The sequence below is a fragment of the Tenrec ecaudatus genome, chromosome 1 (assembly GCF_050624435.1).
Source record: "Tenrec ecaudatus isolate mTenEca1 chromosome 1, mTenEca1.hap1, whole genome shotgun sequence".
Lineage (NCBI taxonomy): Eukaryota > Metazoa > Chordata > Mammalia > Afrosoricida > Tenrecidae > Tenrec > Tenrec ecaudatus.
Window position 1 is genome coordinate 2,491,716 of NC_134530.1, and position 14,862 is coordinate 2,506,577.

General features: G+C 52.6%; 1 protein-coding gene across 1 annotated transcript in view; it reads left to right on the forward strand.

The window, feature by feature from the left end:
* Window positions 1-11,033, forward strand: part of MOB3A (MOB kinase activator 3A) — a 30,988-nt gene extending 19,955 nt beyond the window's left edge. Inside the window, exons 2-4 of the mRNA XM_075544703.1 lie at window positions 2,353-2,861; window positions 4,192-4,394; window positions 7,826-11,033. Of these exons, the coding sequence (XP_075400818.1) occupies window positions 2,353-2,861; window positions 4,192-4,394; window positions 7,826-7,855 (742 nt within the window). The 3' untranslated portion in view covers window positions 7,856-11,033. The remainder of the gene's footprint in view (window positions 1-2,352; window positions 2,862-4,191; window positions 4,395-7,825) is intronic.
* Window positions 11,034-14,862: the final 3,829 nt, after the last annotated feature.

Consider the following 14,862-nt stretch of genomic DNA (forward strand, 5'->3'; position numbering starts at 1 on the left):
GTCTCCCAGCACTGCCTTCAACAGTGTCTCTTGCCTCTGTCAAGTCTTCAAAAATAGATGACTAGGTCCTGCTTCCTCGTCTGTCTCCCAGAAGTTCCATGGAAACTTGTCCACCATGAGTGATACTTGAAACCCAGGTGGCATAGCTTCCAGCTTCACAGCCACACACGACACCCTAAAGTGACCAGTTTATAGATAGCGGGGGCTGGGCCGGGCGGGAATGGAGCAAGGAGCACAGAGATGATGAGGTCGGCATGGGGAGCAGGAAGGTGGCCGCCCCACAAGCCACAAGGACCTGATGGGGGCGAAGAAGAAGAAGTGCCGAGTGCAGGAAGGGCGGGCTCCGGAAGCAGAGTTTGTGGCCTGGGTAGAAGGTGGAAGGAAGCAGAGCCCTCCCACACCACCTCCTATCTGCTCATCTGCCCTGCCTCCTCTGCTGGTCTCAGAGCCCCCAATTCCTTCACAGTCCTGCAGGCTCAGCTGATGCTCTGCCGCACCCAGGAGCCTCCCCTCCTGTCTAGTCTGTAACCGTTCACAGGGCATGCGGATAGGGGGTGTGAGACCAACCCATGTAGGTGAGGAGATGGTGGGGCCCTCTAGCCTGAGAACCCTAATTCTATTTAACACGGGCCCAGCAACCTTCTGGCATGGGGTTGGGGGTTAGGGGGTTAGGGACCCCCTCCCAAACTCATTTAAACTGGGTAATTCCAGCTCAGAAGGAGGCAATTCTGACTCATGGCACCCCCTAGTTTGACGGGCTGGTACTGCTCCTCAGGGTTTTCAGCCTCTGGCCTCTTGGAAATAGATCGCCTGACCTTTATTCCAAGGCGATTCTGGGTGGGTTTAAGCTGCCAACCTTTTCATCGTCACTGCCTGAGCCTCCTGGGGCCACAGAGGTTCGTGCCCTCCACTCTGTAGGACAGAAGTTCAAAACCAAGGCTCTGACAGGCCGCACTTGCTCTAAGGGGAGGTCCTTCCTTGTCACATGCAGCTTCTGGTGGCCCCAAGCTTTCCAGTCTTTGTCTTGGTCCCCTCAAAGCCCACTCTTCTTCCTGCTGTGCCTCTCATGAGGACATTGTGGCTGTGGAGGGCCCGATGCATGGGCCAGATAATTGCTCATTCTCCTGCTGCAGAAAAGACCCTGCTCCCAAATAGCTTCCTCACAGGTTCGGGGGGGGGGGGGCGGAACGTGTCACCTTCACAGGGTTCGTAACAGTCAATCCGCTAGGATCACCTGTCCAGCCAACTGCAATTCCCAGCAACATGCACCCCCTTCCCGTCGCAGAACCACACTGCCCCACAGGGATTCCTTGTCCTTGTTCCAGGGAAGCCCTCGTGGCGCTGTGGTTAAAGTGCTCAGTTCTAACCCACCCAGCTGCTGAAGCCACCAACCACGGCCTGGGAGCACCTCTGGAGCACTCCTGCGCTGTCCTGTGAGGGCACTGTGAGTCAGAATCAACTCAACAGCAGTAGATGGGTTCAGACTGTTGTCCTAGCAGTTGAGCACTTAAGCATTAAGCTGCCAGGGCTCCTGCCATATGTGAGTAAGTGGCCCAAGTGTCTAGCTGTGCCGTGACAGTGGGGGGGGGGGAGGGTGCACACTTTGCTTCTGCCTCACAGGCCTCAGCGAAGAGGAACTTTTGTCCAGAGTGGTGGTTCCAACATCATCCCCATTCTTCACATTGAACAATAACTACACAAAAATAAAAATAATCACCCCAAACTCACTGCCATCAAGTCGATTCTGCTTCCTAGTGACCCCATAGGACAGGGCAGGGTTGCTCCATAGAGTTTCTGAGGCTGTAAAGCTTTACAGGATCAACCAGTCTCATTTTTCTCCTACAGACCAGCTGCTGGGTTTGAACCAAAGACTTTGCTGTCCGCAGCCCAGTGCCTAACCCACCATGCTACCAGGGTACCTCTGTCAGCACCATCTTTTCCCTTCTGCTGGGGTAGTTAGTTGCTGTTAGCTGTTTGCTTAGTTAGACCCTGGCTTGTAGCCACCCCCAATGCCTGGGCCCCATGCTTGGGGGTGGGGTGGGCTACTGTGACCCGTGGGCTTTTCGCTGGTTGACTTTGGAAGTGGATTACCAGGCCTCTCCTCCTAGTCTGCCTTAGTCTGGAAGTGCCACGGACACTTGCACAGCCTCATGATAACCCGCAGCCTCACTGACAGGCAGCTGGTAGCTGTACCTCAAGGGAGGGGAGAACTCTCCTTTGAGCCACCCGGTGGGCTGAGCCTGGGTAAACCGAAGCCCTGGGGAAGGCAGGCATGCCTGTGTGCTCAGAACAGAGTGCCCAGGGGCCCTGCCTCCCACAAGCCCTCACTTCCCCCTTGGTTGATCCTTCCAGGTCTCCCACGGCACCAGAGCTGGTGGTGTTGCCATCACTGCTCATCCACTGCATTCAGGACGAGCCCCCAGATTTTGAGCCCCCCACCATGTCCAACCCCTTCTTGAAGCAAGTCTTTAACAAGGACAAGACGTTCCGGCCCAAGCGCAAGTTTGAGCCAGGCACGCAGCGCTTTGAACTGCACAAGCGGGCGCAGGCGTCGCTGAACGCGGGGCTGGACCTGCGGCTGGCCGTGCAGCTGCCCCCGGGCGAGGACCTGAACGACTGGGTGGCCGTGCACGTGGTGGACTTCTTCAACCGCGTCAACCTCGTCTATGGCACTGTCAGCGACGGCTGCACGGAGCAGTCGTGCCCAGTCATGTCCGGCGGCCCCAAGTACGAGTACCGCTGGCAGGACGAGCGTGAGTTCCGCAAGCCCACCGCGCTGCCCGCCCCCAAGTACATGGACCTGCTGATGGACTGGGTTGAGGCCCAGATCAACAACGAGGACCTCTTCCCCACCAATGTCGGTGAGTCGGGGGAGGGTGGGAGTGGGGTTGGGGATCTCACCCTCCGCTGGCCTCCAGGGCAGACCAGGGTCTCAGCTGTGCCAGCACCATCCTGGTCTTAACTGCAGGAGCTCCCTGGAGCTCTGGTGGCAGGCACTCAGGCCAGTTGCTCGGCTGCTAACCGAAAGGTTGGTTGGTTGAGCCTGCCCTGTGCCCATTGTAAGAAAGCCTTGATGGTCGCCTTGCAAAGAAAGGGTGACCAGTATGGGAACCCTCTGGGCAGCAGTTCCATGCTGTCACACGCGAGGGCGCCACGCCACGAACCAGTCCCGGCGATCTGCTCCTGTACAGATGAAAGCCTATCACGAGGGGTCTCCCGAGTGGTGATTAGCTGGCTGGCGACCCTTGCTTGGTATGCTTCTCTGTGCGTAGCTGTGGCTGGGCTTCCCTCTGCTGGTAGATGGGTGTATTGCATGTGGTTGCACTGAAAGTTTATCTGCAGGCTGGGCCAGAATTGCCCGCGAAGTTGAGAGGTCCACAGCACCCCACAGCACATGGCTGTGGTTTCCCTCTCCACCCACCTCAGGGGCTTCCCCACTGTCCCTGTCCTTTCTGTCTCATGATGGGATGGGCCCAGCAGGAGTCTGCATTTGTCCGTGAGAGAGGACAGGAAGACTAGCACCCTCCCAACCCCTTACACACGGACCCCGTCTTGTCTGGAGCTCTGTTGCTGCCAGTGGCAGCACCCAGGTGATGAGGACTCGCAGTGTCCCATGTGGCCAGAGTAGAACTGCCCACGCGCCTCGACCAGGTCACCAGGCCTTTCTTCTGAGGCTCTCCTGGGCAGGTTCAAAGCGCTCACCTTTCAGCCATTCATTGAGGGCTTCACCACTTACGTTTTGAACATTCAGTTTAATAAATGACGTGGACATGCTTCCCGGGAACAGACTACTCTTCAGTGGCTTTAGTCCATTCAGTCATGTCGTCATCAGGTTCCAGAACATTCGTCACCCAGAAAGAAACCTCATGCCCATTAGCAGCCCCTGCATTAGCGCCTGGGACCAGGCATGGGATCAGACACCATGGGGTCTTTGTGACTGGCTCCTCTCACCGAGCACCAGGCTTCTGAAGTTCACCCATGCTGGGATGTGTACACGCCTTATCCCTTTTATGACTGAGTAGCACTTATCAGGAGCCCTGGTGGCACAGTGGGTAAAGCATTGGGCTGCTAACCACAAGGTGACCTCAGCTCCACCTCAACTTCTCTGAGCCTTTATTCAAGCATCTGTGCAGTGTGCCAGGGCTGTGCCTGCTAACCGCCTGCATGCTCTCCCGCCCCCGCCCCTGCCAGGCACGCCGTTCCCCAAGAACTTCCTGCAGGTGGTGAAGAAGATCCTGTCTCGCCTGTTCCGTGTGTTCGTGCATGTCTACATCCACCACTTTGACCGCATCGCCCAGATGGGCTCCGAGGCGCACGTCAACACCTGCTACAAGCACTTCTACTACTTCGTAAGGGAGTTCAGCCTCATCGATACCAAGGAGCTGGAGCCGCTGGTGAGGGCTGGGGCCATCCTCAACCCACGGTCACTGTAACACAGCCTGAGAGGCCAGGGCCAGGGTCCCCCAACAAGCCAATGTCCATTTCCCAGAGTTGTAGCTGGGGACCACCCTTCAGAGTCGGTGTCCACATCAGGAGGAGATAACAGGAGGCCAGGTGCCTCCTCCACCCTGGTCTGGGCCTTGTGTCCTCTAGGTATCGGCCTTTCCTGTGACCTATCACCTCAGGGACATGAAGCAGGCGGCTGTCCTCATGGGGGAGGCTCTGGTGACAGGATTGAACAAGGGCAGATCCATCACCTCCACAGATGCTTTTTGGGGTAGACGATCTCTGTACCTTGGGACATCCCCAACCCCATCAGACCTGCTGGACTAGTGACCACCCTGTGCCCATCAGCCTCGTGTGTGCATAGCAGAGCTCCCGGTAGAAAGAAGCAAAACTGGCCCCGAGAAAGCAAGTCCACACAGGGACGGTTGCTTCTGTAGAGGCAGCGACCACTGGGGTGACCAAGAGTGGCCACATCCTTTCTAAACCCAAAATTCCATTTCCCTGATGAGACCCCGGGGTTCGTGCAGGGTGGGATGGGGCAGCATTGGGCTGCTGAGAGGTCAGAGGTCCTGTAAAAATGGAGTTGGGGGTGACCATATCTGACCTCCTCTGGCTTCCCTATTGTTACGAGGCAGAAATCAGACATGCCTCCATCCTCTATCTTTCTTGATCCTATTCTGACAGCAGCCATCCCTCCGCAGCGCCCTGCTGCACTAGGTTCGATCCATTGTTGCAGTGACCACACAGAACTCACAGTTAGGGGATTTACAGGGGAAGCTAATGGGTTAGATCAGTAAACAGTAAGGGTACAGTCACTGGTCTACATAACACCTCTCTTCAGCCAGCAGCCAGGCCTCTCTAGTCCTCAGTCTCTCTATCACTTGGTTCCTTGACCTCTGTCTCCATGGATCAGGAAGTAGCATGCCTGTCCCTCTGCCTCTCAGCCCCATAGTCTGGGCACTGCTGCTCAGCTCTATCTCATAGTCTCCTTGCCTCGGCTTCCTTCTTAGCCTGGATCTTATGCTCTGTCTCGTGGTCTCTTTCCATGATGCCTCTGAGCTCAACCTACCCCCACCTCAGACAGAGATCCTGTGTTAGGCTGGGTTGACTAGAGAAAAATCTAGGGAGACTCATATGTGTATAAGAAAGAGCTTTATATAAAAGAGCAACTGTATATTGAGAAAACACCCCAGCCTGGTCCAGATCAAGTCCATAAATCCAATATTAGCTTGTATGTTCAATGCCAGCCTATGATTTCCTCTTCAAACTCATGTAGCACATGCAATGGAAGCTCACAGGCCAGGGGGTGGAGAGTCTTGTGGATCCAGTGGCGGTGGAAACATCTCAGCCCTGGTGTGGGTCTCCACGTGGTTCCATCAGCTTCAGGGCTCTGGTTCCATGTGTCTTGTCAACAGGAATACGAAGCAGAGAGTGTAGTGTATAGCTGGCCTCCAGTGAATTGTTTATCTCCTTGGAGGCTTCAAATGAGGTCATCAAGCTGTGACCCGATTGGCAGAGTAGACTCCACCCCTTCCCAGATGCTGTCGCTATCACAGATCCCGAGTGTACTCTTCTTCCAATGGTCCTGGGCCTTCTCGCTCTGCTCATCCTTCCAACCAGGGGCGGTAACTAAAGCGAACCTATCCCCTCAATTCATGTTGTGGTTAAGTGCTGTCTGTAAGTGTTTTATGATGCCCCGTTTGTATCGTCCCCCAGTCAGCCCATCATTGGGTGGGAGTGACAGAGACGTGGATGTGGTGGTTGGTGGCGGCCATCCAGTCAGTTCCGACTGACAGCAGCCCTGTGTACAACAGAACAAAACACTGCCCAGTCCCGCGCCGTCCTCACAGTTGTTCCTGTGTCTGAGCCCGTTGTGGTAGCGACTATGTCAGTCCATCTGGGTGGGATCCTTCCTCTTTTTCGCTGCCTCTCCACTTTATCACACGTGATAAAGACTGCCATGGGTGGAAGAGCCACGGTGAGAAATGCCCTTTCTCCACTGACCACTCTGCAGGAGAAGACAGATAAGGCCGTGGGCTCCCGTAAAGATTTACAATCTGGAAGCTATGGGCAGTCCGACTCTGTCCCTCCGGGTTGCAGCGGGCTTGGGGTTTCTGACTGGGGGAGCTTGGCTCTGCCAACTGGATGGAGCGTCTGCTCAGAGGCTGTGGAGGGGTACAACCCAACACCCCACCACAGAGCAAACCCCTGCATATGAGAGGGTCACCACACGATCCTCTTAGATACTCCCCGTATCAGGAAGAGCCTCTACGTGCAGCCCCATCCATACCATACTGTTTCCCTGTGGGAGGGGCTGCTCACTCCAGGCACCACCCCCTGGAGGCCAGGGGTGAGCCACCGCACCCAGCAAATGTCCTGGCCTGGACAGGTTAAGTGCTTCCAGTGCTGCTTCAGCTTCCTGGATCATTTCAATGGGTATTCTGTCAGTTCCCGGAGCCTTGTTTGGGCTGATGCGTTCAGTGCAGTGTGAACGCCTTCCTTCAGCACCGCTGGTTCTTGCTCCGATGCGTCCTCCTGACGTGGTGGGCTGTCGGCCAGCCCTTTCTGGAGCAGCGATTCGGTGTGTGCTTTCCATCTTCTCTGGATGCTTCCTGCCTCATTCGAGATTTTGCCTCTAGAATCTTTCAGAATTCCACCTAGAGGCTTGAATTTTTTCTTGTGTGTTTGTTTGTTTTTCTCCTGAGTTCTTCTACTTTGACTTTGTAACTCCAGGCGTAGTGGTGGTGGCAATCCCAGTCTGGCTCTCCTAGTGCTGATGTGGTGGAAATGCCACACGTTGATGGCATTCAAGAGCCAACCCCCCTGCCAGGGAGTCAATTCCGACCACTCCCTGGAGCTTCCGAGACTAAATCTTTACTGGGGTGGACAGAGTGACTGGTGGATTTGAACCACCACACACCTGTCAGCGGTACCCCAGGGTTGCTTCAGCAATGCCTGTACCATCTCTTTTTCTTCCTCGCTTGTGGTGGGACGAGGGCCCCCTGTGGCTTAGTACCTTACATGTTGGGCTGCCCAAGGTGAGACTTTCTGCTCCCTTCAAGATGGACAGCCCACCTTGGAAACCCGGAGGGGCAGTTTCACTCTCTCACACAGTGTCTCTCTGAGGCAGAATCGGCTCGTTTTGGTCACACAACCTTCGAGCATCTAACTCTTAGGTTGTCCATGCTCCTTTCGAAGTTGAGTTCCAAGGCTCCACAGGGAGCCAGGAAGGGCTTCTTTTCCAGACTCTGCTTCAGAAGTTTCCGTCCAGTGTCTGGTCACCTACATAGGCAGCTGTTGTGTTTTTGTGAATATCATGTATCCTTTGTGTCACTTCCTGAGTGCCCACCTAATCTTCCTCTGGGTGCTTGTCCCACAGAAAGAAATGACCACGCGGATGTGCCACTGAGGTCCCCATGGCAGTGCCCTGCAGATCCACAGGCTCTCCGGCAATAACGGTTCGGCATGCCAGCATCGAATCTTCCTAACCTGAGCACTTCAGCAGACTCAGCTTCTCTTGGACCTTGAATGACCCCACCTGGGCCATGGGATTTCTGCCCCATGGCCCATTCCCCAGTACCCTCAGTGGGCCCCAGCATCCCTGAGCCTCAGTCTTTTCGTCAGCCTCACGAGGCAGTGGAACTTGAGCTCCATAACTGTGTGTCGTCTGTCAGCAAATGGAAGCATCCAGTTTGCTTCTAAGCCACCTGTTGTTTGCCAGGAGGCTGGAGAACTTTGCCAGGGTTGGTCCTGGCACAAGGACCCGCCCTCTGGGAAGTTCAAACCTCCCATCCCACCAAAGCCTGCACTGTGCAGCCTGACTGAGGCTGATGCCCCTTCCCCAGAGAAGCCTGGCTGGGAAGTGGGGGAGCAGAGGGTGCCTCTGAGCCTTGAGCCCCCATCAACCCTATGGGTTCCTCTTCCATAAGAGGAACGAGTGGGCTCCGGCTTCCTTCCATTCCCTCTCCGGCCCTTCCTGCATCCACTGCTGTTCCTTCCCAAGCCCTCAGGTGTCCCCATCACTGGGTCTCCAGCCCCAGAGCCTGACCTGCACCCAGCTCCAGACTTCCTGTGCCCTTCAGGTGTCCTCAAAGGTTTTGCTCTTGCACCATCTTGTTCCATCTCATTCACCTCAAGATGCATTTAAAAAAAAATTTTTTTTTAATGACCTACCACTAATGATGTCCTGAAGGAGTCTGGGTGACACAAGCAGTTAAGGGCTTAGCTACTTGCGGGACAGTTGGTGGCTTGAATCCCTTAGGGTCTCCATGAGTCAGACTGACTTTTGAGAAGCCTGGGAGAAAGGTCCCGGCTCTGAAGGCCCCGGAGCAGTTCTCCCGTGCCCTGCTCACAGTCCGCTTCGCCGCAGCTCACAGCGCACTCGAGGAAGGCCCGGAGTCCTTCATGAAGGGGTCCGCAGGAGTCTTCTCTCAGGGGCCTCTGCTCTGATGGGCAGCCTGGGGGGTTTGCCGATAGTTTGCCTGGATGGGACTTTTCTAGAGCTTCTTCTGGAAGCCCTTTGTTTGCATGCTCTCAGCCCTGTCTCAAACCCCCAAAGCACTGTTGCCCTGGAGAGCATGGGAAGGTATGCCTGCGTCCTGGATCAAGCTGCACTGGAATGACCAAAGAAAACCATACTTTGGATCTGGCCGGGTCCCTGAGCCCACCTACAGCCCCACACTCTGGTCCAGCTGGACCCCCTCCCTGCACTCCATGGTACCACCCACCATTGTGCTCAGTGCTGCTCCCAGTGGACGACCTTCCCACCCGGACCTCCACCTGTCCCCACATCAACAGGACTGAGCATTCCCCGTGTTCACCGAGGGTCAAGGCCCCATGCACCTCTCTCCTGGCTCACAATGAGAGAGCTCACACAAGCAGTGAAGCCGACCTCCAGCGCCTGGAATCCAGCTCTGGCAGCTGCTTGCTGGGAGGAACTCAAAGCCAGGCCCTGGAGCCATTCCTGTGCTCAGACACTTTCATTGAATGTAGTTCCTTTTCCTTTCTAAAACAGTGACCAAAGAGCCAGAACTAGTTTCCCTTTACCAGGAAGGAGCCCTGGTAGCACTTGGTTGTTAATTGAGAGGTCAGCATTTCTAGCCTACCCAGGGTGCCTTGGAAGAAAAGACCTGGCAGTCTGCCCATGGAGATGACAGCTTAGCAAGCCCCCAGGGCCCTGCTTCCCTGTCGAGGAGGGACACTGGGGGGGCCCCTGCACCACCAACAACCGAGGGTTGAGAACGTTCCTGCTTTCAGTTCAGATCCTTGAGGCTGGCCAGCACCGACAGACGGAAGGAGAGGAGGTGTAAGCAGGGAGGGCCCCCGTCCAGGACTGCCGCTGCATCAGTCCACCACTTGGAGGGCCGCCCCTGCCCCCCTGTGCTCCCCTCCGTGGGTTCAAATATCAGGATATATGGTGTCTAGTCATGTTTAGCTGCTGGCTATTGTCCGAGTGCCTACGGGCAGGCCTGCCATTGGGAAACAGCGCCACAGCCATGTCAGACACTGTTCCCAACGGTGTGACCGTTGGTTTTTGGGGAACAAGAAAGTCTTAGGCGTCGCCGTGTTTTGTGGCCTTGGTGGCTCTGACACTTCTTAGCAGGGCAGGAGGTTCGGTGGGAGAGCTCTTCTCTTCTCCAAGGCAGACCTGGCCTCTATTTCCAGCCAGTGCCAGCCGGCCCGCTGTCAGCACAGGCTGGGCATTGCTGTGGTGCCGAGCAGACTCCGACTCTGGCAGAGCTTCCAGACTCAGTCTCCAAGAAGCAAGCCCTGGTGCATGTCAGGTACACAAGGGTGCAGGGCAGGCAGGAGCGGGCAGCCTGGGTTCTGTCCTGCACGCACCATTAGCGGCTGGCTCAAGGGCAACAGTGGGTAATGAAGTGGACAGGAGCACAGAATTGCCCACAAAAGGCTTTTTATGTGGGGATGGTGGGAAAGAAAGATACATTCCTTTATTCCTTGAGTCATTACCAACACCTGGCCAGTAGAAATGTTACCTCGGAATCTTGTTTGCCCAGTGAAAGGAAAGGAAACAAAAGTATTTAGTGCAGAACCACAGTCTTGGAAGGGGCTCCGCTTCCCCACCCCACAGGGAACTAGCACCAAGACCAGCCCATCAGGCACAAGGCATGGGGCAGAGTTGTTCCCCAGGTTCATCTCGGAGGGAGCCTGGTCCTCCTCCCTCTGGGCTGGGCGGGTTCAAGTTGCCAGCCTTTGGATTAACCACTTAAGCATTGCATCAACAGGGCACCTACCCATCATGTATTGCCTTAAAACTTGGTTTGTTTAGATCCATAATGTTTCTAAATTAGCCTGCATTTTCAAAAAGTAATAATAACAAGTTGATAAATGTTCAAATGGCAGAGATATCTTTGATGACGATATAATGCATTCAGGTTCTACAAAAAATAATCATGTGGGATAAGTGATGTTACATTCTGGGGGTTGCAGTCAATCATGTGAAGCCAAGCTTGTTGGATAGAAAACTGATCCACTCTGTAAACCTTCACCTGATTCATCATCAAGGTTTAAAAATATTAACCAAAAATATTAAAATGAATAAATGCCATAGCATACGGTTGAGTTTACTGATGATCTCCCTGTCTCAACTTGATTAACAACATGTGCAGATAGAATTTATCATTTCTGCTCCACCTTTATGATATTTTACTTCCATAATATCTCAGTATGTTAGTCCAGGTTGACTAGAGAATCAAATTCATAGGCATTCATAGGTGTATAAGAAAGAGTTTTATATAAAAGAGTAATTGTATATTGAGAAAACATCCCAGTCCAAATCAAGTCCATATGTCCAATACCAGCCTATAACTTCCTTTTCAGACTCATGCAATGATGCCAAATGCAGGAAGATCACAGGCCAGTGAGTGAAAAGTCTTGTGGATCTAGTGGCGGTGGAAGAATCTCAACGCTGGCATGAGTCTCCACGTGGCTCCTCCAGCTCCAGGGCTCTGGCTTCATCAGCATAGCTCCATCTGGCTTATCAATAAGAATGTGAAGCAGAGAGTGTGTCCTGCCTCTAGGGAGGAGGACAGGAGTTCCCAGAATTCTCAAGAGAAGGCCATGGCCACACAGAGGCCTCATTGGCTATGACCCGATTAGCAGGCTAGACTCCACCCCTTCCGTCAGGTGGACAGGAGATTATGTAACTGCCACACTCAGTTCAAAGAGTTCGTGGAAAAATGGAATAAAAAGGTAATGGAATATTTCCATGAACATTTTGAGGTCCCCTAGTAAACCTTTATCCCCAGTCTCCAAAAAAATCAACCAGCATATACTGATCTGTATACTGGATCATCTCCGGTCCACAGGACAGTATAGAACTAGTCTTCAAGGTTTCTGAGACTAAATCTTTGTGGGAACAAACTGTCTCATCTTCCTCCCTCTGGGCAACTGCTGGGTTTGAGCCACTGGCCTCTTGTGCTTAGCAGCCTGGTACCTAACCCTCAGTGCAACCTGGAATCCTTCCTCTAATATCTGCTCGGTGGGTAGTTGGATATGCCGGTTCAGAGGATGGACTCGGGCCAGTGAGTCCTGAGGCAGATCGTGTGACTTCATCTTTGGTGTCTTTGACTAAAGGGTTTAGTCTTGGGGACATGTTATATTGTGGAGGCTGTAATCAATAACAAGCAAAATGGGTGTGAATGGTTGAACGGGAAACTGATATGCTCTCTAAACCTTCCCCTAATTTACCATAAAAAATAGATGCATTTGAATTGTGCTGGAGAAGAAGATTGAAAAGTACCACGAACTGCTACAATGACAAACAGATTGGTATTAGAAGTAAGGCCAGAGTGCTCCTTAGAGGCAAGGATGGCAAGACTTTGTCTTACATACTTTGGACATGTCAGGAGTGGCAAGTCCCTGGAGGAGGACATCAAGTTCGGTTAAGTGGAAGGGCAGCAAAAAAGAGGAAGTCTCGACAAGAGGGATGGACACAGTGGCTGCATCCATGGGCTCCGGCACAGGAACAATGGTGCGGGTGGCTGCAGGATGGCGCGGTGCTTCATTGTGTTGAGCATACAGTCTCTATGGGTCGGAGTCACCTCGATGGCACCTAACAAAAACAATTTACCTCAAAGATTTGGAGGCAGATTGGGACCGGCCACTGTTGAGAACAGGAAGAGTGGACGCTGAGGGGACATATGTTAGTCCAGGCTAACTAGAGAAACAAATTCATAGACAATCGTGTACAAGACAGAGCTTTATATAAAAGAGTAATTGCATATTAAGGAAATAGCCCAGCCCAGTCCAGATCAAGTCCATAAGTCCGATATTAGCCCATTTGCCTGTTACCGGTCTATAAATTCCTCATCAGACTCATGCAACACATGCAGTGACACTGAGTGCAGGAAGATCACGGGCTGGTGGGTGGAAAGTCTTGTGGATCCAGTGGCAGTGGCAGCATCTTAGCCCTGGTGTGGGTCTCCACATGGCTTCCCCCGCTCCACAGCTCTGGCTCCATCAGTATGTCTCCATGTGGCTTATCAACAGGAATGTCTCACGGAGATGAAGCAGAGAGCGTGTCTGGCCTCCAGTGAGCTATTTATCTCTGTGACGCCTCCAAATGACGTCATCAAGCTGCAACCTGTTTGACAGACTAAACACCCCTTCACTCTCAATAGTCTCAAGTTGACAGCAGATTATGTAACTACCACAGGACACCAAGTCAGTTTGCAGACCCAGAAGTATAGAAAGGAGAGCCCAGAGCCTTGTGCCGTGACTTCTCAGCCCCAGATCAGGTGCCATGTGCCTGTGGGGAGGGACCTAGTATTTGGATTGGATTCAAAGTGCATACTCTGGGGAAGATCCTCTCCAAGCACCTCAGTCTTCTACAGGATCACCTTTAGACTTCTGGTCTCATGGAAGACTTGGTGGTACAGTGGTCAAGTACTCAGCTGCCAACCGAAAGTCCTGTAGTTCAAACCCAGCAGGAGGAAGACTTAATGGTCTACACCCATGAAGTTCATAGCCCAGGAAGTCTAATGTGACAAGGCCATTCTATGGTGCCCTGTAAGCTTGCTATGACTTAGACTTGACTCAATGGCCCTGGCATTGGAGTCCCTGGGCTGGGCAAAGGCTAACACGCTGGGCTAAGTGAAATGGTTGACTGTTGGAGTCCACCCAGTCGCCCCTGGGAAGAAAGGTCTGATGATCTATGACTGAACAGCCAGCCATTGAAAGCCCTACGTGTAGTTCTACTCTGTCAAATGATGGGGTCGCTATGAGTTGGAATCTAATCAATGACAAACCACAACCTGGAGTTTATGAATCAACCCTTTGTGGCTGGCTCAGTAGGGGCCCCCAAGGTTTCCCTACCCAGCTGTCTGGGCCTGTGGATCTGGTGCCTGCATCAGTAAAAGGGACCCTGCAGGTGGGTGACATAAATGGCCTTGAGGTAGGCGGTGACCCTGGCTCCTCCAGTGGCCCAGATTCTCTGATGGAGGCAGGAGGGGAAGACTTCGATCTGGAGGGGCAAGGACAAAAGGCAGAGAGATGAAGAGAGAGAGACAGACCATAACCTGCTCCACTGCTGCTCTTGAAAACTCAGGAAAGGGCCACAGGCCAAGGACTTTGGCATCTCTAAAACCAAAATCAAACTCACTGCCATTGGGTCTGGAAGGAACTGGCTCTGCCCACACCTTGAATGCAGGTCTGTGTGTTCTTTAATTTGGTATGTAGTCATTCTGACAGAGCAACTGAACTTTAGAGTTTGGGGTTTGGGATCAAATCAGCCTTTGCCATCATGGTTTATCCTCTTGTAAGTTAGGTCTGGGAAAGGTTTTGATATAAATATCCACTTATTTTTACTTTTGTTCCTCTATGTTTTTTAAATTTTTATTTCCTATATATATGAGGGGTCTTCAAAAAAGTTCATGGAAATTTTAAATTGTCTTTTAATTCCATTTTTCTATGATCTCTTTAAAGTCCCTTGGTAAATATACTAAAATCCAGGTAAATACTCTCTGCCATCAAGTTGATAATGACTCCTATAGGTCAGAGTAGAGCTGCCCCTGTTTCTGAGACTGTAACACTTTGCAAAAGTAGAAAGCCTCCTCTTTCTCCCCCAGAGTGGTGGGTGGGTTTGAACTGCTCACAGTGAGATTAGCAGCCCACTATGCCACCAGAGCTCTTGTCAGAAAAAGTAGAAAATTTCATTTTCAAGCATGATGAAAGGTAAGCCTCTAATGAATTTTTGTTTTATTTTTAAATGTTTTATTGCATGCCTATGTCTCTTTGTCCATCTCAACAATTTGGAAATGTACAATTCACTGGTGCTAATTGGACATTAAATAAAGAAGCGGGAAGATGGATTGATGCATTTCTTTTTTTTTAATGCATTTCAATTATGATGCTGGGGAAGAGTATTGTAAGTACCATGGACAGCCAAAAGAACAA